At 33.5% G+C, this 23,648-nt stretch overlaps 1 protein-coding gene across 1 annotated transcript in view; it reads right to left on the reverse strand.

Moving 5' to 3' along the window:
* Window positions 1-23,648, reverse strand: part of Spata6 (spermatogenesis associated 6) — a 121,382-nt gene that overhangs the window by 50,610 nt on the left and 47,124 nt on the right. Inside the window, exons 5-8 of the mRNA XM_077791295.1 lie at window positions 22,392-22,516; window positions 12,959-13,039; window positions 8,275-8,568; window positions 4,959-5,046 (exon numbers count right to left, since the gene is read on the reverse strand). Of these exons, the coding sequence (XP_077647421.1) occupies window positions 4,959-5,046; window positions 8,275-8,568; window positions 12,959-13,039; window positions 22,392-22,516 (588 nt within the window). The remainder of the gene's footprint in view (window positions 1-4,958; window positions 5,047-8,274; window positions 8,569-12,958; window positions 13,040-22,391; window positions 22,517-23,648) is intronic.

Genomic DNA, 23,648 nt, shown 5'->3' on the forward strand with positions numbered 1-23,648 from the left:
TGGTTATATTTTTAATTAAATACATCTTCACATGATTTTTATGAGGATTCAATGGATCTATGTCCAGGAAAATAATATCCTATGAAAACTTAAGAATTACCGAACAAGACAATTTGGCAAGAAAATGTTCAGAATTTTTTTTTTTTTTTTTTAATACCAGGGATTGAACCCAGGAGCACTCAAACACTGAGCCAGATGCCGGCCCTAGCCCTTTTTTTGTTTTTATTTTGAGACAGGGTCTTGTTAAGTAGCTTAGGGCTTCTTTAAGTTACTGAGGCTGGCTTTGAACTTGAAATCCTCCTGTCTTGGCCTCCCAAACTATGGGATTATAGGCATGCACTATGGCACCTGGTAAAAAGATTTTCTTTTAAAGTAAAATCATAAGTGAAAATTCACTATGTTTACGAGATCAGACCTTAAGAAATCCCCACCATGTACATAGTTGATATGTAAATAGGTTGAGAAACATGTAAATAGTTGAGAAAAACCCAAGACAGAAATAGCTCAGCTACCATACCCAGGACAAAAAAAAAAGAAAAGAAAAGAAAAAAAGCGGGGGCGGGGAGAGTCAAAATATAGAAGAACTAAAATAAGAGAAACAAGAAAGGAAAACTCGCCAGGCTCAGTGGTGTGTGCCTACAATCCCAGAAGCTCAGGAGGCTGAGGCAGGAGGATCATGAGTTCAAAGCCAGCCTCAGAAAAAGCAAGGCACTAAAGAAGCAACTTAGTGAGATGCTGTCTCTATATAAAATATAAAATAGGGCTGGAGATATGGCTCAGTGTTCAAGTACCCTGAGTTCAATCCCCAGTACCCCCCATCCCCCCCAAAAAAGGAAGGGGAAACTCTTCACAGTACAAAGCAAACAAATAGCAAAGAGCAATGGGAATTTTTAAAAAAAATTATAAACTGTTTTCAAGAAACAATCATCGACTTATATGAAAAAGGTCAGTGTAGAAGTTTCAAAATCTCAAAGTATCTTCTCCACAATTATAAAGGAAAAAATAGCACACCTTTATGCTGGAGAAACAGAGCAGAACCATTGGAATCAAGTGAGCAAAATAAACATTGCCAGTAACAAAGCAACACCACATACCTCCCTGATTCAATGCAATTCGAATGACATCACTTCTGTTGTATTCTGGGGAAAATAATCTAAATCTAATCATGAAGGAAAAAAATCAAACAAACCAAATTGAGGTACATCCTACAAAGTAATTGGCCCATGTTCTTCAAAATAATCACTGTCGTTAAACACAAAGGAAGACTAAGAACTGATCCATAGTAAAGAAAATTAAAGAGACAAGACAGCAGAATGCTGCCAAGGGATTTCTTTTGCTATGAAAATACTTAAGACAACTGATAAAATCTGGTTTTAGGTGGATGGATAAGTTAATATTATTATATCATTGTTATTTTCTTACTTCTGGTAATTGCATCACACAAGATAATGTCTATATCAGTCTGTTCAGCCATTCTGCTCTAACAAAATACCATAGATTAGGTGACTCAAACAATAGAAATTTATCTCTCACAGTTCAGGAGGCTAGAAGTTGGAGATCTATGTGCCAGCATGGGCAGGTTTTATTGAGATTACTCTTCTTGGCTTGCAGATGGCTGCCTTCTTCCTGAGTCCCCTTCATGGCATTCAGAGAGAAAAAACAAGTTCCCTGGTCTTTTTTTTTTTTTGAAAGATAAATGAATGTTTATAATTTCTTAGCATTTCCAGAAAGGGATTGAGCACACAGAACTTGGGTCTTATTTTAACAATATCAGATTTTTATTCTCTGATCTTTAGATTTAAAATCTATGAACAGGTAATTCAACCATGTACAACAATGTGTTTTCTTCCCTAATCCCTCACATTCATTTCCCTCTGTATACTGCAGCCACCTTGACTGATAACCACATGATAGACCCAGAGTGATCCTGGTTGTTGTTTTTTTTTTTTTTACTGTATAGTTTCCCAGCATACTATAAATAGACAAAACTGCTAGAATGGCGTATGGAACTTTTTTTTTTAAATATATATTTTTTTTATTGTTGGTCGTTCAAAACATTACATAGTTCTTAATACATCATATTTCACATTTTGATTCAAGTGGGTTATGAACTCCCAATTTTACCCCGTATACAGATTGCTGTATCACATCAGTTACCCTTCCATTGATTGACATATTGCCTTTCTAGTGTCTGATATATTCTGCTGTCTGACCTATTCTCTACTATCCCCCCTCCCCTCCCCTCCCCTCCCCTTTTCTCTCTCTACCCCTTCTACTGTAAATCATTTCTTCCACTTGTATTACCTTGTCTTACCCCTCCTTTCCTCTTATATGTAATTTTGTATAATCCTGAGGATCGCCTTCCATTTCCATGCGATTTCCCTTCTCACTCCCTTTCCCTCCCACCTCTCATCCCTGTTTAATGTAAATCTTCTTCTCAAGCTCTTCGTCCCTACCCTGTCCTTGTTTACTCGCCTTATATCAAAGGAGTCATTTGGCATTTGTTTTTTAAAGATTGACTAGCTTCACTTAAGTGCTGGAGAGGATGCGGGGAAAAGGGCACTCTTGTTCATTGCTGGTGGGACTGCAAATTGGTGCAGCCAATTTGGAAAGTAGTATGGAGATTTCTTGGAAAGCTGGGAATGGAACCACCATTTGACCCAGCTATTCCCCTTCTCGGTCTATTCCCTAAAGACGTAATAAGAGCATGCTACAGGGACACTGCTACATCGATGTTCATAGCAGCACAATTCACGATAGCAAGATTGTGGAATCAGCCTAGATGCCCTTCAATAGATGAATGGATAACAAAATGTGGCATTTATACACAATGGAGTATTACTCTGCATTAAAAAAGGACAAAAATCATAGAATTTGGAGGGAAATGGATGGCATTAGAGCAGATTATGCTAAGTGAACCTGGTCTTTTCTTAAAAGAACAATAATCCTACCATGAGGGCCCCACTCTCATCAGCTCATCTAGGCTGTTTCTGAATACCATTACCTCAGGTGTTAGGGCTTCAATATACAAATTATCAGGGAATGCAAATGAGTCCATCTTCATGTCCCTATCCAAAACATATGCAAACACATATATGATGGGAGAGTTACTTTCCATTGGTTGTTCATAAAGCTTTTTCCAAGTCCATACGTTTCTTCCAAGAAGGGAAACAGTGTAACATCTGTTTCTTATTTCACATAATGTGCTATTCTGGATATAAAAGATTTATTGATTACCACATATCTATGTCCTGTTAATGCTAAAAAACAATAAAAAAATAAGCATAAACTGCATGTTCTCAGAAAAGAATGTCTCATTTCCTCATTTGAAAAAAAAAGATTCTACACTTTAATTTAGAAACAAGTTAGCTCTCTACATGTTATGATTCTATTTTTCTTTCACTGTATTTCATTTTTCTTCTATTACTTTTTCAGTGAGTAGTAAATTATTTATCTATCTATTTATTTTTGGTATTAGGGATTAAAACCCAGGGCACTTACCACTTACCTACTCCCTAGTCCTTTTTTACTTTTTAATTTTGAGACAGGGTCTCACTAAGTTGCTTGGGGTCTCACTAAGTTGCCCAGGCTGGCCTCTAAACTTTTAATTCTCCTGCCTCAGCTTCCTGAGATACTGGGTTTATAGACATGAGCCACTTTTCCTGTAAGTAGTAAATTAACCTTAAAGGCTGCTAGTGAATACTTGAATTAATGCACTAGCCACTGTCTCCAGATATTAACAGTCAAACATCCTTTGTTATACAGTGTTATTTATATTTCTTCATAAAAATCATCTTTATATTGAACTTAAGGAGAAAGCTATCTAACTTTAATGCCTGGGGCAAAAGATTAAGAAAAAAAACTTATAACTTAAAGAACATTACAGAAAATATAAGGTTAACACCAACATATGGTGAAGGAACCAACTTCCTTAACAAGCCCCCTAACACTCAAGAAGTAAAACCAAGGTTCAATAAGTGGGACGGCATCAAATTAAAAAGCTTCTCCACAGCAAAGGAAACAAGAATGTGAAGAGAGAGGCTACAGAGGCTACAAGAATGTGAAGAGAGAGGCCACAAAATCTTTGCCAGCTAATTTTCCATGAAGAGGAAATGAGTTCTTTCTATATTCTGAATATAGAAAGAATTCAAAAAAACATAACACACACACACAAAACAAAAAAGAAAAGAAAAGAAAAAACAACCAAATAATCAAGAAATAGGTAAAAGACCTGAATAGATATTTCAATACAAATTACAAAAAAAAGTGAAAAAAATGTTTGAAAATGTAAATCAAAACTACACAGATTTTTATCTTTTTAGAAAAATATATAATAATTCTTATAATTATATTGAAAGCTGATCCCTATACTTACATGCTAAGGCATATAGTATGGTAACATTTCCCATATTATACTCCTTCTTTATATAATATGTTGATTAACAAAAGAGTTAAATTATTTTTTAAGAATGTCAAGTTTATCATAAGTGGTAGAACAAGCATTCAAATATCTATCTAAATATAGGGTCAAAACCCATAACCCTGATCTTTCTACTACGGTGTATCCCAAAAACTGTTCTACAACTTGATTAATTCTATTTAACTCAGGTTAGGAAGAGAAAAGTGTCCCATAATGAAATGAAATGTTGAAAAGAACAAAAAGAAAATGTTGAATAGAACAAAATTAACCAAGTTACATTTTACTATAAGATATCATAATCTTTAAAATACTAAAAATATTTTTAATCTCAAAGAAGGACATGGTTTGTAGCAACACAGAAATTTTCTTATTTTTAGGGAGTACCAATATGGATGCTCAACATGTCATAAAAAGCTATACTTTACCACATCAAACAATAAAACAGCAAAGTATCTGCTTTCCATAACCGATGCCAAGTTAAAGTCCCAATTGTACCTCAGATAACTAAATTAATGAAGAAATTTAACTCCTAGCTTACCATTGTGCATCCTGGACCATCCATCTCTTTCACAGTCTCTACCAGAGGATCCAAATAAAGTATCAGTCCTGGGACTTGGAGGATCAACCTAAAGTAAGCAAGATTTTCAAGATAAAAAAAAAAAAAAAAGAGCTTCAACATTCCCAGTCTTCACACACTACAAGTTTAGTCAAGTATTCTGATATACATTTTTAAACAAATTGAAATTAAATTCCCCCGAATTTTATATATATACATATATATTTTATATATACACATAAATATTTATGTTGACTTTATATGAACAGATTTGCACTTGAAATATCTACTACATCACTGCCTTGTTTGTTTTGCATTACAATGTTTAAAAAAGAGCAATCAAACTTATTTATAAAACAAACTTATCCATTGGCTGATTATCTCCTTAACATATATGTTTTGAATTCAAACTGTTTCTACTTGGCTGTGTTCAAAGCCCAGCATGCTAAGTGCTTTATAATTTACAGGTAATAACAGTCAAACGCATTTTTAAACTAAAAACAGAATGATATAAATGTGTAAAAAATAATTAAAATTATTAAAATAATTTTAATAAAAAATTAAAACTTTTGTGCACCAAAAAAGGAGTAGAAAACCAACCCATGGAGTCAGAGAAAGCATCTATAAATCCTACAACTCAACAACAAACTATAGCAGAAAATGGACAAAAGGCTTGAGGAGACAAATCTCCAAAGAACACAGACAAACCCAGGAAAAGATGCTCAACCTCATTAGTCATAATGGAAATGCAAACCAAAATCACAGTGAGACACCATACATACTAAGATGGCTATAAGAAAAACAAAACAGGGCTGGATGTGTAGTTTAGGGTAGAGTGTTTGCCTATCATGCAAACAGCCCTGGGTTAGATCTCCAGCACCAGAAACACAAATAAACAAAAAACCCAAACAATAACAAGGGGAAAAAAAAAAAAACTATACACACACACACACACACACACACACACACACAAAGCACTGTGATAAGATAAAAATGCCAGATATAAAAAGCTAATATTGTAAGAGTACATTCACATGAAATGATTGAACAGGCAAATTCATAGAGAGAAAGCAGATTGGTGGTGTCCAAGGTCAAGGTTAGGGATTAATGGGGAGTGAATACTTCATGAGTACAAGTTTTCTATTTATGGTGCTCAAAATGTTCTGAAACCAGATGGTTGCACAACATTGTGAATATCCTTACTACCACTGATTTGTACATTTTAAAAGTTAAATTATCTATTTTATAATAGGTATATTTTAACACAATAGAAAAATTACATGCATAAATGAAAACTAAAAAGGCATTGTATAACTCTTCTAGGATGGTTGTGACAGTTTGGAAGCATATTAATTTATTCCTTAAATCAGCTTATTTAAAGATAGATTATTTTTTCATACCATGAACTATTTGTCTTTCCTAAAAGTGTTAACATTTTAAATATGCATGTATCAAGTTAAAGTTCGGTTACCAATTTGCTGGTGTTTTTTTAAACAATAAATGGTCCTAGAGGAAAAATAACTCTTTTTAATACATACATTTGGAAAAAATCCAGTTTTCTATTCAATAATGTCTAAGTGTAGACTTAGAAGAATGTACTTCTATTCAAAGAAAATGTGAGGGAAAAACCACTTAAATAAAAATTGCAAAGTTTATGCCAAGCAATATTAGAATACTCATTTTTAACACTGCCATGAAAAGTAATAATAAAACAAACATTTAAGAGTAGTCATTTCTCCAATATTTTTTATGTGTAACCCAATAAACTTGTTACTTTGTACAGATACTTTTATTAAGATGGTATTATTTACTCATATTAGAATATAACACATTCATTCAAATTAATTTGTAATTGTGGGTAGACATAAAATGAAAGTCATTCTAAAATTGCCATCAATTATACAACAAAACACTACCACTGTATAGTAATAAAAAAAGAAAAAAGAAAAAAAATTTGAATGTTTATCAAATGAAAACAAAAAATGTGACCAGAACATATAATCAAAATCTATAAAATTCAGACAAATGTAATCATAAAAACCTTAATAAAATATTATCTTTTAAATGTATCTATTATAATATAAATTTTATTTTTTACAGTTAAAAATCCATTACTTTGGTTTAAAAGAATAAAGAATTGATAATTGAAATATAAAGGTGGAATAAAATGTTGCTTAAGGAACATTTAAATTGTCATTAAAAGAAAAATCTGAGCTTTCAGATGGTGCATGTTCAAAAAGCATAATATTAGGTAACCAAAGAAGTATATTTATATGTTGGATCAACTAATTTTAGAATTTAGAGACTTGAAAATATTTTAGACCTATCCAAAATGTGTTCTTGCTGTTACAGAAAAATCTTGAGGTTTGAAACTATATATAGTAATGTATTACTTAGTATTCTTTATTAATTTGAAAGCTTTTGGTAAAGAATTGCTTTTAAGGTTAAAACACTTTATAAAAATTCAGAAATCTATGAAGATTCTGATAGTCTTTTATTGAATATTCCAATTATACACCCTTAAACTTAGCCAGAATCATTTGACTACTACAAGGGAACAAGGTTCTAAATTTCAACCATATGAAAAGCATGCTTCTATAGAAAGATCAGTATACCCTGCCCTTAAGTCAACATAGGCCTTCCTATGCATCCCTATCAAACACTGATTTGCATCAAAGATTCATTATACAAAGCCTTCTCAAAGGACATAATTTCAAAGGACACCAACTTTCCATTACAAAACTTTTAAAAAGCTGGAGTAGGTGGGGGTCTTCTTTTTCATAAAGAATATTTGGGGCTGGGGATGTGGCTCAAGCAGTAGCGCGCTTGCCTGGCATGCGTGTGGCCCGGGTTCTATCCTCAGCACCACATACAAAGATGTTGTGTCCGCCGAAAACTAAAAAATGAATACTAAAATTCTCTCTCTCTCTCTCTTAAAAAAAAAAAAAAAAAAAAAGAATATTTGGTCCTCCTTTAAAATCCTAGTCTCATTTTGGTGTTAATGTCAATGATAACCAAGTTCAATTTGTAGAGTTATTAAACTGCTGTATAAGAAGAAAGGAAATGGATACTCAGAGGAGTTAACATGGCATTCAAAATGGAGCTTGATCTCTGTCAGGTTTAAAGACTGAAAAAGTATGTTCTTTTATGTTAATTTTTCATTTTAGATTACTGGCTAACCCAGTTCAGGAAAGAATTATTAATACAAACTAGAAATTGAAAGACATTTTAGAAAAACATTCTAGTGGCACAACAGATATGGTCGGTTTCAAATGGAAATGCTTAGGAGAGTACATACATGTCTAATCACAAATGGAGGTTTATCTGTTTCTTTTTTGAATTCATAGGGCCCCAGATTTAAATGGGCCAGCCGCCGCCTGGTGTCTTCTGATAGCTCACACATGCGTCTTTTTGTGTAGGGAGATGGAGAGTGTGATTTTGAAGAAATTGTAGGCTGTTCGTAGCTTTTTGCATTTACACAATATTTATTTCTCTCAGGTGACTTGGACTTTTTCTTTTGTGATCTAGATGTTCTACTTTGCAGTCTGCCGTGTGATTTTTCAACTGGAGCCGAATGGTAAATAAATTTATCCTAAACACAAAAAATAAAAATTAACTTGGACAGAAGATATTTTTTAAAATCCTACAGTAGAAAAAAACTTTTAAAGTAATTTAACTAAGACACCAAAAAATCTATCAAAACCAACTGGATCATCAGTCTTTCCTGTGTTAATCCTGGGGAGATGTCAAATCAGTATTCTACAAGATAACTCTTTGTGTAGTGGTTGATAAAGTATATTGTATCAAAATTCCTTCTAAGAAGTACTTTATGAAAATTAAAGCCCAATATTTAGTCATTTTAAAAATCCAAGAAACAATGTCAGAAAAAAATTGTTTTTCAGTATACTAAAATATTAATGCAAACATTGGGTATCATTTATATTTAAAATATTCAAATATATAGGCTATACAATTTATAAGAACTATGTTTAATATTGTTAAAAGTACACATATCAAATTAGTTTATTATGAAATTGTTATGAAAACTGGAAAAATAAGTTTCATTCATCCTATTATAATCATGTAAGTATGTACAGCATGAATCTGAAGAAGTACTTTATACCTATTTTAATGAAATGTATTGTTTTGGTTACATAAGGTAGAAAGGATTTTAAGAGCCCTTCCAAGCTATAATTTTACAGATAAATGACAGATAACCATACCATTTTAATTATGATTCCATATTTTTATAAAAGTAAAAAATGTATAAAAAGCATATAAACTTTAATAACTAGCAGTTTGTGTTGTTGTAAACTGGGAAGCAGTCAGTTTTTTGAAGTTATAAAGCAAACTTTAGCCAGGCATGGTGGCAAGTGTCTGTAGCCCCAGCTACTTGGGAGTGGAGTCAGGAGGATGGCAAGCACTCAGGAATTTGAGACTAGTCTGGACAACACAATGAAACCCCCCCCTCTAATTTTGTTGTGTTATTAGAATTAACATTTTATTTTAAAAGATTCTGTCTTTATGACTTAATAGTTGGATTACAAGTAATGTCAGATTTCTTCATTATCTAATGTTATAAGAAGCTTTTCAATTAAGAGAAAATGAACAGTTGAGAATCTTCAAATGTTTTCCTAACTTTAATCATTTGTAAAAACCAATAATACTATCTCCTTCTGTACTTCTTCAATTGCACTTCCTATTTGCTAAGAGTGTCTAAGCAAATAAAATACTAATCTGAATAGAAGGGAGAAGAATAAATAAACTTTTTAAAATAGATAGGCCGGGCGTGTGCCACTCACCTATAATCCCAGTGACTCAGGAGGCTGAGACAGGATAATTGCAAGTTCAAAGCCAGGCCCTAAGCAACTGAGCAAGACCCTATCTCAAAAAAAAAAAAAAAAAAAAAAAAAGAGGGGGGACTGGGGTTGTGGCTAAAGTGGCTGAGCACCCCTAGGTTCAATCCCCAGCACCAAAAAAAAAAAAAAATTAAAATTTTTTTAATTTAAAAAATAAGATAGTATATAGGAAGGAAAATATTTTTTCTAAATAGAAAAATAAGTGTTATGAATTTCATACAGACCATCTGCATCAAATTGTTTCATGTTTCTTTCTTCTGTAGTTCTTGTTAAACTCTTGGACCTCTCCCACTTTGTTCAATGCCTTCAAAAGTTCAGAATTTTTCTCTTTACCCTCATCCACCTTTATGATATCATCCTGACTCATAGAAGAAAGGATTCTAGCACTAGAATGAATCTGAGATTTACTAAGACATTCACTCAATCTTTGAAAGATCTTGGCATTAGGGTTCCTGTTTCTCAGCTTTATTTCTTCTACAGCATCTTGGATTTCATCAATATACACACATCCAAAGCATCCCCCAACTGTTCAAATCTCTTGCTCACCTAAAGCTCTTTTCCTCAACCTACTTCTTTCACTGAGTCTTTACTTGCCTTCATAACCTCCTCAGTACCTAGTCCTATTTGCTGTGGTCCTTTATACCTTTTTAGTATCCAGACCCAGCTGACCTCATAATTATCCCTGTTAGCAATACTTAGAGTTCCTTCTTACATACCCAACTCTGATTATACCAAACCTTAAATAACTAACCATATCTTCTCTCTTCATTAAAGTTTTTGAATGCTGCATACCATTAGAGGAAATAATAAACTACATAGTATCTACTAAAAACGAATGCTGTCTAAATCCTACTCATTCCTTAATGCACTCTGTTCATGCCTAATAAGATTTAAATTAGGGCTGTGCTATACTGTTTACAAAATGACTGCCTGACTAATTTCCTTTCTTGTATCTACACCTAAGATAGCTCTTTCTCTTATGATATCCCTGTTTGGCCACGTAGCTTCCTTTAGCCAAAAGGGTCAATAGCACATTTGGTTTAAGGAGAGACATGAAATGCGGTTGTCCACTCTTAACTCCTGAAAACCTTCTTGCCTTTACATCAATGAACTAGACATCTCAATTATTTTTTTTAAAAAAATGGCCTTATCAACAGTCACAAAATTCATTAATGATATGTTATATGCCAGGCACATTGAATATATTCCCTAACTTAATCTTTAGAGATGGTTTAAAAAGAACCCAAACTCAGAAGATCTATTTCTAAAGCATACTTTCTTAATGTTTTTTTGTTTTTGTTTTGGGTCCTGGGAATTGAAATTAGGACCTCACACATACTAGGCCAGTGCCCTACCCTTGAGCTACATCTATAACCTAAAGCTAAATTTTCTTAAACAAGTCTTACATTGAAGCCTATTATCTCACATCCTGACCAAAAAATACCCCAAAACAATGAAATTCCAAGTAAAAAGAGAGAGAGAGAGAGAGAGAGAGAGAGAGAGAGAGAGAGAGAGAGAGAGAGAACATTGCCAATAATTTTCAATGAAAAATGTTAGTTTTTAAGTGCAAAGAAACTACTGATGGGTGAGGGCTTTGCATTTAGAAAGGGCTCTTCCACTAAGCGAGCTGTACAGTTAGAAAGTCTACACTTTTCTGCGTGGATATTATACTTCAAACAAAAAGTTAAAAAGAAAAAAAAAGGCTTTCCTACCCATCCATTAGATGGAGAACAGCAGCAATTTAGAAAGACCTTGTCTCAAAATTAAAAAATAAAAAGGACTGGGGATGTTATTCAATGGTAAAGTGCCCTTGGGTTTAGTATCAGGTACCATTGGTATACACAAATAAATTCTTTCTTTCTCTCTCTCTCTCTCTCTCTCTCTCTCTCTCTCTCTCTCTCTCTCTCTCTTTCTCTCTCTCTCTCTCTCTTTTACACACACACACACACACACACACACACCTCAAAAAAAGTAAAACATCTCTGTAATTGGCAAACAGATTTTTAGGTACCTAATAGATGTGTTCAATTTGTATGTAAGAAATAAATAACTATAGTATGACTCTGAAATACTAAATATCTTGCTAAACAAAATAAATCTATATCTAAAGCCCAGTGTGGTAGCTCACACTTGTAGTCCAAACTGCTTTAGAGAGTAAGGTGGGAGTATTGCTTGAGTCCAGGAATTTGAGATAAGCCTGAGCATGATGATGAGGACCCCCCCTCTCAAAAAATAAGAACAACAATAATAATTCTATGGCTATACTTTACCTCTCTGGGCTTAGATGGTAGTTATCATCCTTAGCAAAATTTACTTAAAAACTGGTGGTACAGAAAACGAACATCCTACTCCTCCATGATAGGCCCAGGACTGGCCTGTTGAATCCTCGGGGCTTCATATATTACTGGTCTTTCATCACAGATATGTCATAGTTAACCTAGTCATAATGCAACTGTACAAGTGGGTACCTAGATACTATTAGATACCCTGTAGAGAGGTGGTATGTCCATCATCAGACCACCCTTTTAGTTAGAAATTAGACGAGAATGGATATCTTAGCTTATCAAAGGCAGTTTTCACAAACAGAAGGTATTTAGGCTAGAATGTCTAAGCATTCATTCTTTGAAGCACCAGTATGGCCGCTAAACTGAGTAACAGTCCCTCAGGGAACAAGACATTCAAGAAACTACCTGCACTAAACACCCATATAACAGTCTAAGAACTTCTGTCACATTTGCTAAAAGTTATCCTTGAAATTTCATACAGGAATCTGTAACTTATATAAGAGATTTAGAAGTCTCCAGTCTAATATTCTACAAGACATCTTTTCCCAACACCTTTCTGGCAGCCTAATTTCCTTGCATTAAAAAAAATAATAATAAGCCATTAAGTAAAAATAGAGAAGGCAAAAATATCCTGGCACCTCTATCATGTGTACCAAGCTTTTCATTCTCACATTTAATAAGATGTAACCAAACTTAAATACTTTAGTTAATTGTTTTAAACTAAAGATTAAAAAAAGAAATTGAAAAGAACTGTAGCCAAAAAGCAAGATAAAGTTTGCAAAACAGCCATAAATATGAACAAATAAATTATTCAATACTTTAAATAAATAATTTTAACCTGAGTGCGGCACTTCCTTGAACTTATCAAACATTCAGTAATCACTGAAGTTGTAGAAAATTCCAGCTTTGGAGCAATTCCCTGGGAGGGAAAAAAGAGAGTTGTTAGACTTTCCATTTAAAATAGATAATTGTTAGTGATGGCTTAAAGTAACAACTACTTGTCAAGTCCAGGACTTTGTTAGTTTGAACTTTAATTAAAGATCAAAACAATACAGCAGTGCCAAATTTTAGCTAGAAAGTATTTTATCCATGATGATTTAATTATAAGTGATTATATTTTTATGGAATAATTAAGATTCTTTTTACCAGTATCATAGTATTTCCCTGTTGAAATGTTTTAAGATTTGTAAATTATGATATAATATTAAGGTAAAAATGTGATTTTATACATAACGGACTTCAGTTCTTTTAACTTTAACAACTTAGGACAAGTTTAACTATATAATCAAGAAATTGAACTAGTATAACACACTAATAAAATTAAAATAAACTGAAGAAAAAAACTACTCTAAAAATTAAAAAAGAAAATCAATATGTGTATTAGATTTAGTTTTTCCAAACATACACATATATCAACATCATACTGTATATCATAAATACATACAATATTGTCAATTAAAACTTTAAAAAAACAAATACTTTAGACTCAGGAGGCTGAGACAGGAGGATGGTAAGTTCAAGGTAACTCAGTGAGACCTTGTCTCAAAATAAAAAATAAAAAGGGCTAGGGATAAAGCTCAGTGGAAGAGTGCTCCCAGGTTCAATAGCCCATTTCACAGAATGAATAAATCAATGAATTAATCAAAGAAAGACTCTGAATAGTATTTAAAAACTTAAAGAAAATCACAGCTTCTAGATATGCAGGGTTTTTTAAATAAAAGATAAGTCTCTACCAATTCTTTCAACCTTTTTTTCCTGTAATATAGCAGATATTAAGGTCTATAGAGTTTGGCTTCTATTACTAATTCATCAGCTTGAACACAGTTCTGAGGTAAGTGGAGACAAAGGGGTAGTCACAATTACCTGAGAAAATATTTGGTATGTACACAACCAAACATTAAAGAGTAACACCCACGCCCAGAGCAGTTTCATTCTAATATAATGGGAGAGAAGCAGACATTTACCATGGCCTCTACGTATGGACTATACAAACCCCACCTGTGACAAACCGAGTTTAAAGTTTCGAATATCACACCTATAACAGGAAGGGTAAATATAAATTGCATACAAATTAAGAGTTTGTTTTCTGCAAACACCTTTTATTAATAACATCTACTCTACCAGCTTGTAAGTTATCTATTACTATGTATCACTCCAAAACTTGCAGTATAAAACATTAGTAATTACTTATTATCTCACATATTTTCTAATGATCAGGAATCTGGTAAAGATTGATTTGGATGTCTATGACTAAGAATATCTTCTGAAATTGTAGTTACAATATCACTAGAGCTGCAGTTATATGGAGGTTTGACTGGTGCTAGAGAATCTACTTCCCAAGGAGGTTTATTCACATGGCTGTTAGATGGAAGCTTCAGTCTCCTTGCAGTTTGGGGGCAAGATTCGCCTTTTCATCATTTATATCTCTATACTGTTGCTGAGTATCCTCATGACAATGATTGGTTTCCCCAAAGTGAATGATCCATGGCAAAGCAAGAAGAAAGCTATAATGAACAGACTCAGAAGACAAATACTGTTACTTCCACTTTCCTTTTTAGATTCATTAAGTACAGACCATACTCAAGGACAGAGGAGTTGGTTACCTTTTCAGTGGAGGACTTATCAAAAAAATTGTGAATAGGATTGCAAGGCAGGGTGGTGTACACCTGTAATCCCGGTGTCTCTGGAGGCTGAAACAGTAGGATGTCAAGTTTGAGACTAGCCTCAGCAATTTAGCAAGGTACTAGAAACTTAGTGAGACCTTGTTTCAAAATTAAAAATAAATTTTAAAAAAGGACTGGGAATGTAGTTAAGTTGTAAAGTGTCCCAATATTAAAAAAAAAATGTCCATAGGTCTAAAACCACCAGTCTGTCCTCTGACCAAAAAATACATTTATTTCATAGACTAAAAAAAAAAGGAGGAAGAAATGTATTCTTATCATTTTACAATGCGAACTTGAAATCCACACTGTTGGCACATAAATAATATCCTGGTATAGGTAAGGTTCTTCAGGTGCCTTTCAGAACAGCTCCTAAAATATAGTTCTTCACCATCAGATGACCTACAAACTACAATTATCTACAACACAAATATTCAACGTACATAAGTATAGCAAGCACAAGGCAATTACTATAGATATTCTTGTTCAAAAAGTAAAAAAAAAAAAAAAACCAAGAGGTAAACAGGGATCACTGGTCCATAACAATTCTGAAATCCAGCCAGAAAAATTTTTAAAGTTCCTCGATTAGGACTTAATCCTACTACTACTCAGAAATATCCATGGTACTTGGTATGACATTCTTGCCTCTTCCATTATCTGACTCATATTAATTTGAAACAGGATATAGATAAAGCTATGAAGTGTTCTGAGCTTGGGTTCTATCAAAAGAACACTGAAGTTACAAAAGCATTTTCATTTTGTATGTCTCTCTTCATTTCAGATCAAATTAGTGGCATTTTTGCCAACACAATGCTGTTTTATGTTTTACATTTTCTTTCTTTCTTTCTTTTTTAAGACAAGTGCCACACCCTTCTGTTGTTATCCTTCTGAGGTTACTGAGAGACAATGCTCTTAAGCATCTTAGAAAATCTATGTTTTGTTTTTTGATTCTTTTAATTATATATAATAATTCTTTTTGACATGATTATAAAATCACGGAATATAATTTGTTGTAATTCAGTCCCAATACCTCCCCTTTCTCTCCCCTTCTTCCTTCCCCTATTCCCTTCCCTTTACTGATTTGTCTACTATATACTTAGTTTTTTTTTTAAAATTAGTATCTTGTGAATATACATGATGGTGAGATTCACTGTGGCACATTCACATATGTATAAGGGAAAATCAATGAAATTCATTCATTGTTCTTTCCTTATCCCATGCTGCCTCACTCTCCTTCATTCCCTTTCATTCTACTCCACTGGTCTTCTTCTGTTTTATTTTGTTCGTTTTGTTTTTTTCCTCAGAAGATAGGATATCAATATCCAGAATATACAAAGAACTCTGTAGGGATTCTGACCATGGAAATCTACAGAGAAGAGTTCCCTGGTAAGCAAACTCCTGGGAGGTAACAGGCACCCTGTTTCCCACCTTAGATTGCTGTGCAATCTCTCTTAGGATCTAGTAATAGCTAATATATGTGCAATGACTAGCTGGTATGGCAATGCCCTAAGAAGCCTGTGAGTTAGAGCCTCATCAAGCCTTCACCTTGATTGCAGGCACATAGCTCCTGGGAATGAAGGAACTTGTTTGCTAGACAACTACAATGTTTCATCAAGCTCTGGTGCTCCTAGATATGTCTGCCTAACAGTAACATCAGACAATGGACTTTCTTGAGAACTGCACAAAGGTCATAACATTGCATACTGTAACTGTGAAATGTAACTGCAGAATAAGCAACCTTACTGATACTCTAAACAATATGTAGTTATGGAACTAATGACCTAATGTAACCTATTAATATAAATAAAGTTTGGCAGCTTAGTCTCTCAGCCACTCTGCCACCATCCCTGCCTCTGTGCCTTGTCTCTGTATCCTCTTTATTATTATTCCTTACATAACTCAAAAAACTTAATGTCAAAAAATCAATGAACAGGCAAAAGAACTGAATAGACACTTCTCAAAAGAAGAAATACAAATAGTCAACAAATATATTTTCTAAAATGTTCAACATTCTAGGAATTAGGGAAATGCTAATTAAAACTGCATTGAGAGGGCTGGGGTTGTGGCTCAGTGGTAGAGCACTCGCCTCACACATGTGAGACCCTAGGTTCGATCCTCAGCACCACAAAATAAACAAAATAAAGATACTGTGTCCATGTATAATTTAAAAATTTTTTTTAAAAAACTGCATTGAGATTTCATCTCATTCCAGTCAGAGAAGCAATTATTAAGAATACAAATAACAATAAATGTTGGCAAGGATGTGGGGGAAAGGTACACTCATACATTGTTGGTGGGACTGAAAATTAGTGCAAATACTCTGGAAAACAGTATGGAGATTCCTCAAAACACTGAATGGAACCACCATATGACCCATATGATCCACCATATGACCAGTTATCCCAACCTTTGGTATGTATCCAAAGGATTTAAAATCAGTATACTACACTGAGGCAGCCACATCAGTGTTTATAACAGCACAATTCACTATATCCAAGCTATACAACAAGTCTAGGTTTTCCTTCAATGGATGAATGTATAAATGAAATGTGGTATATTTGACATAAAGAAAAATGACATTATGCCATTAGGTGGTAAATCAATGGAACTGGGGACTACCATGATAAATGAAAAAGCTAGTCTTTGAAAGTCAAAGGTCGAATATTCTAATATGCTGTGGCTAATTCAAAATAAAAGGGGATTAAAAAAATAGAAGAAAATCTATGTTTGATTAAGTGATTTTCTAAGGCAGTGTGCTGGATCTTTCTGGAGGTTTAATTGAGGATTTTGTAGTTTTTATCTTCAGTTTTACTATTAGAACATATTTTTCTGAAAGTGGCCTGAAATAATTTTTATTCAGAAGTCATTTCTTAATTTTAGTATTATCTTCTAATGAGAAAGTTGGTAAAATTGGAAACATTAAATTACATCTTTTTAAAAACAGCCTTTCCTTTTGCTTCTCTCCCTCTCCTCTCATATTATGCTTTAAATACCAAAAAGAAACCAGAAAACCCTTCTAACAGTCTGTCTACAAGCCTCTTTGGAAAGACACCTATTTCATAAAATATCCTTTACACATTCCACATTATTGCAGGTGACAAATGTGTTGTTAAACATTCTGTCATTACAAAACAAGAATTCCCTGTTTTGCTAGTTTCCAATAATCATCCTCACTTCCTGCAAATGCTTATCTGACAATTTCTTCAAGGACCCTCAAGTTTTCACAAACACTATAAAAAAATCCCTCCAGCTTCTGTCTTTTCCATAGAGCTGCTTGAGTGTCCTTGCATACCACAATAGGCTTCCACCAGAGTGGGTGATCCCAGAGAGCAAGGAAGAAGTCCCAGTGCTTTAATGAGCTAGTCTTATACCTCTTAGTCACAAGATACAATGACTTAATAGGAATGGGACTATTTCTGTCTTTGGAAGAGAAGAGTAACAAAGAATTTCTGGATATACAGTCATGTGCTACTATGATGGTGCTTCATCCTTAGTAATGTGCATTAGGCAATTTTATAGAGTGAAAAATCAGTATACTTACACAAACTGGAAGGTATGGCCTACTGCATACCTAGTCATATGGTATGGCCACCATTGTATAAGCAGTCTATCATTGACTGAAACATTGCTATGCAGTACATGACTGTATTTTATATTATCACTGCCTGAACTGTGATTTATCACTTTAACTCTACCCATATATTGCTGGTCACATAGAAAGTACTCAATTAATATTTTAGCATTATTTTATTTACTGACCTTTTAAAGCCCAGCTCTACCTGTAGCTCCAGAAAAATAGAACTAAAAGAACCTGATGGTTTGGATCTGGACTGTCCCCTCAAAGTCTCATGTGCTTAAAGGCAGGGCTTTGGGGAAGAGATTAGATCATGGGGACTCTCTTATCGTGGATTTAATTCATTGATGCCAAGGGAGTAGGATCTAGTTGGAGGAATTAGGTCAAAGGGGGTATGCTCTGGAAGAGTTTATCCTCTCTCTGGCCCTCTGCTTTCTGGCTGCCATAAACTGAGCAGCTTTCTTAAGTCATACCCTTCCACCACAAAGTTCTGCCTCATCTCAGGCCAGAGCAATGGAGTCTGCTGACCATGAACTAAGACCTCGGAAATCATGAATCAAAATAAACTTTAAACTTTCCTCTTCTAAGTTGGTCTTGTCAGATATTTTGAACCCAGTGATTATAAGCTAACACACACAAGGACTGTATATATATATATATATATATATATATATATATATATATATATTTGTTTTATATATAGAGAAAAAATGGTTTATCTTAAAGAATTACTTTATATGAGAGCTATGTTGGAGATAACAAATCCAAAATTCATGGGGAAGGTTGACAAGATGAATACTCAGGAAAAAGTCAATGTGCAATCTTTAGTGTGCAATTTGTAGAGCAGGCTGGCAGAGTAGAAATTCAGGTAGTAGTTCTGATACAATCTTGAGGCAGAATCCCTCCTTCAGAAAAATGATAGTTTTTGCTCTACATGTCTTCAACTGATTGAATAAAACCCCCCACATTAACAAAAGTAATACCTTTTATTTAAAGTCAATTGATTGTAAATACAAGTCATGTCTACCAAATGCCTTTACGATAATACCTTGAATAGGATTTGTTCAAACAACTGGTCACCATAACTTACCAAAATAATAAATAAAATAAAACATTATATCATCTCAAATGTCAGTTTCTCTATAAAGTTTACAACAAAATGCAATTCATTCAGTCAGTTCAATATAGAGGCATTTATTAAGTACCTACTCCATACAAGTGACAGTGGTAAAAGTTAAAATTTAAAAATGAGAATGTCACAGATTCTTTTTTATGGAGTGCAGTTTAGGGAGAAAATACCATTATTATCATTGCCAGTGCATCATCACTATCCCTTGATATCCACAGCTACCATGTTGATAACCAACATTCACTAAGAGTTCTGCTGTAATCATTTATAAGGTTACCTTAGTCCACCCAAGAATCCAGTAACACCTACATGCTACTGTGCTTTGCCCAAGGTTTCTGAGATAGTCCATTACAATGCCAGGATTTAATCCCAGATGTGGTCTGAATACTTGCCCCATGGATGAGTTCAGAAGAAAAACCTGGGTCTCACAGGAAATGATGCAGAATCACAAGAATTCTGAAAAAGGGTGCATGGTGCCTGCAAGGGCAACAAACTATGGATTGGACCATTTTTTCATTAATATTTAAATATAATTATTGATATGGCTGGATTTATAATTGTCTTCAGTTTATAAATGTGCCTTTTTATATTTTTATATTCTTTCTAGGAATCTTAACTGCATATGCATAATTAAGTAGTAGTAATCCAATGAACCCATAGTCTTTGACCCTCTGTTGACTTTCTGTGTATAGGTTATGAAATGCATTCAAAGGAACAGCCAGTTTATCTTGGCTTACACTTGTTCCTGGACTCTTACTGTCTCTCCTGTACAATCAGAGCTTTACAGCCAGCCTTTTATTGGTTCCTTGTTTCTAGGATCTCCTCCTTAACTTCCTAAAGGTGTGCTGCTGCTCACTCCAATAAGAATTGCAATTGGCCCAGTAAAATGTGGGGTTTCTTCATCTGCTTTCAACTGAATTCACAATGTTTAGCTGACAACACCATTCTCATAATCTCACTTCCCAAAATTAATTCTGATCCCTCTGGCAGCAAAACTGCTGGGTATTGTGTTCATCCCTAGGCCAGGGAATTTACAATACGTACTGACAAGCAATGTATATGAGTATCCCAAGCAAGAACACCAGAAACTATTGCTATTTTTACCTAATACTTTAATAGTTTTTCAAGCATGAAATTTCAGTTGTCTTGTCATTGAAGTTTTTAGTGACAATTTTGTCCAGTTTTATAGACACTTACTCGTAGACCAGAAACCCTCCTTTATGTGGAGGGAAAAATTGTCAAACTTTACATTGCCATTATTAGAAGCCCTAATTTTTGTATACTTTTTGTCTTAGTAATATAACAGCTTCCAAATATATGCAAAAGTAACTTGAAGGGCTGGAGTTGTGGCTCAGTGGTAGAGCACTTGCCTGGCATGTGTGCAACCCTGGGTTCAATCCTCAGCACCGCATATAAATAAATAAATAAAATTAAATATCCATTAAAAAATAATTTGAATTAAGTGATGAAAGATAAATCCATGTTAATAATCTACATGCTTAAGTTTATATTACCATATTGGTATAATAATTACTTTGAAAAGACCATAAATTTTCAATATACTGATTTTTTCATTGTGGATTTCAACATGATTCTAGGAACACTCTTTAAGACTTCTACAGTAGAGAAGCTTGCAAACACACACTGAAATTATCCCAAAGGAGGCATATGTTCATAGTCTTGCTAATAGGTCAGCTTTTATGCTTTCAGTAAGGTGATACTGATACTTGTTTGAATAAAGCATATCATAAACCTAGACTTACAAGAAAAATTACTTTATTCATTATATTGGCTCATATTTCACCCAGGTTTCCTTATTCAGACCAGTCTGAAATTTTCTAAAATTAGTATAAAAAATATCAGTCCAAATAATTTCAAGCTAAACAACATTTTTCTTTATCTCATTTGAATAAAATGCTCTTCTCTCAGTTTCTCTGTGCCTACTTTCAGGGATAGAAATATTTTTAAATCATCCAAAAAAACTTAAAGCAAGTTATAGGAAACAATAGGAGAGTAACCTGTGATTTAATCCAGCTTGTAATTTTACATGAATGAATATATATTTCCACTTCATGAACATATTGCAATTAATCCATACAAATACCTACTAACAGACATTTCATTATTTCCATTTTTCACTACCATGAACAATATTCAAGTGAAAATTCTTAAGTCTCTTGTATTTGTAAGGTATAAACCTAGAAGTTTATATGTATGAGAATCTTTGTCTTCACTAGATAATTTTGAATTCTGATTTGTTCAATATTCAGGGCATATCTGTACACAAAAGTTTTCAATTCTTTATACTTTTGATATCAGAGTTATTACATTTTGCCAACCTTACAGCTATAAAAGTAAACTCATATGGTTGTTTTAATTTATATTGCCCTAAATGCTAATGAGATGAATATCCTTTCACATATTTGTTGATCATTTATTAGAGAGAAAAAAGAAAGACAGAGAGACAGATGGGATGGGGATAGTGGGAGGGGAACAGAGATCAGAAGAATATAAGACTATATGAATACTTGGAAATATAGAGTTATACAAGCCTAAGTTTTGTTAAATTATTTTCACTACATTTTGTGATGTTTAAAATAACAATTTTATTTTAAAAATTAAGTTTTAAACAAAATTAGACTTTGAGTTAGTTCTGCACATTGAAGGTGGTATATGCTATATGTTGGCTCTTTTTTATGTTAATATAGTTAATAGCTATAGTTAATATTGGGGCTAATTTTGACATAATTGTACAAATTTATTGGATACTTCTTCAGTCCTCTGTACTTCCCCTTTACCTCCCCCGTTCCCTTTCCTCTATTCTACTAGTCTTCTATTTTCTTATTTTTTTAATTAATGCATTATAAATACATAACAAAAACTGATTCAGAAAATAGTTAGCACTTACTCGTAGACCAGAAATCCTCCTCATGGTAACCTGGCGGTTTGAATCATGGTGTCCAGAAATTTGGTTTGGACCCGGGAACATGAAGTCTCTTGTATTTTCATCATATGTAGACAGTGTTTCACCCACTACAAGAAAGATATCCTATGATTCAAATTATAACAAAATATTCTATTTAGAAACCAAATCATCAAGTATAACATATATATATATTGCCTGATGTCTTATTAGATACCTGCTCCAGGGCCATGTTTATCTTCTATGAAAGAAAAATTAGACACATATTAAATATTTTAACATGTTTTCAATTTCAGAAATATACTACATATTTTAGCAATTCTTTTCAACTCCATGCTTGAAGAAAATGGGGCTATTCATGTAAACTTGGTGCATACCTACGAGTTCCTAGAAAAAAATCCATTTAAAAATAAAAAGTTGGGGGCTGGGGTTGTGGCTCAGTGGTAGAATGCTCTCCTAGCATGCACAAGGCACCAGGTTCAATCCTCAGCACCACATAAATGTAAAATAAAGATATTGTGTCCACCTAAAGCTTAAGAATAAATATTTTTAAAATAAATAAAGAAATAAAAATTAAAAGTTGGGCCTGGCATGATTGCACACACCTGTAATCCCAGAGGCTAGGGATGCTGAGGCAGGAAGATGGCAAGTTCAATGCAAGCCTCAGCAATGGTGAGGTGCTAAGCAGCTCAGTGAGGCCCTGTCTCTAAATAAAATAAAAATAGGACTGAGGATGTGGCTCAGTGGTTGAGTGCCCCTGAGTTCAATTACTGGTACCAAAATGAATAAATAAATAAATAAATAAATAGTTGGTGTGACATTTATACATCTAAAATGTAATTACCACTCTACAATTTTTCTATCTCCCATTTTTTCCCTTTCTGCCTATCTGTTAAAAAAAATTGCATAATTTGTACAATTTGTGGCTACCTGAATTAGGTATATATGTAATATTTAAACTTTTCAGGTTACTAGCATTTAATAATATACATCTGATTTTCACATAAAATAATGATTTGATTATACAGATTTCTCCTCAAAATCAGAAATAAAACTAGCATCTATTTTAATGATGTATCTTATCCAGGGATCTAGGCTTACTATATAACTAAGGATATATTCCCCTCCATTCTCAATAATAATCAACACACAAAAGCTGGATTAATTGACTATCAAAAATATATATATTTTAGAAAAATCTCAAAAACAATTTTTAATGACTGACTAAAATATCCTAGAATG

This window comes from Urocitellus parryii, chromosome 11 (genome assembly GCF_045843805.1).
Source record: "Urocitellus parryii isolate mUroPar1 chromosome 11, mUroPar1.hap1, whole genome shotgun sequence".
Taxonomy (NCBI): Eukaryota; Metazoa; Chordata; class Mammalia; order Rodentia; family Sciuridae; genus Urocitellus; species Urocitellus parryii.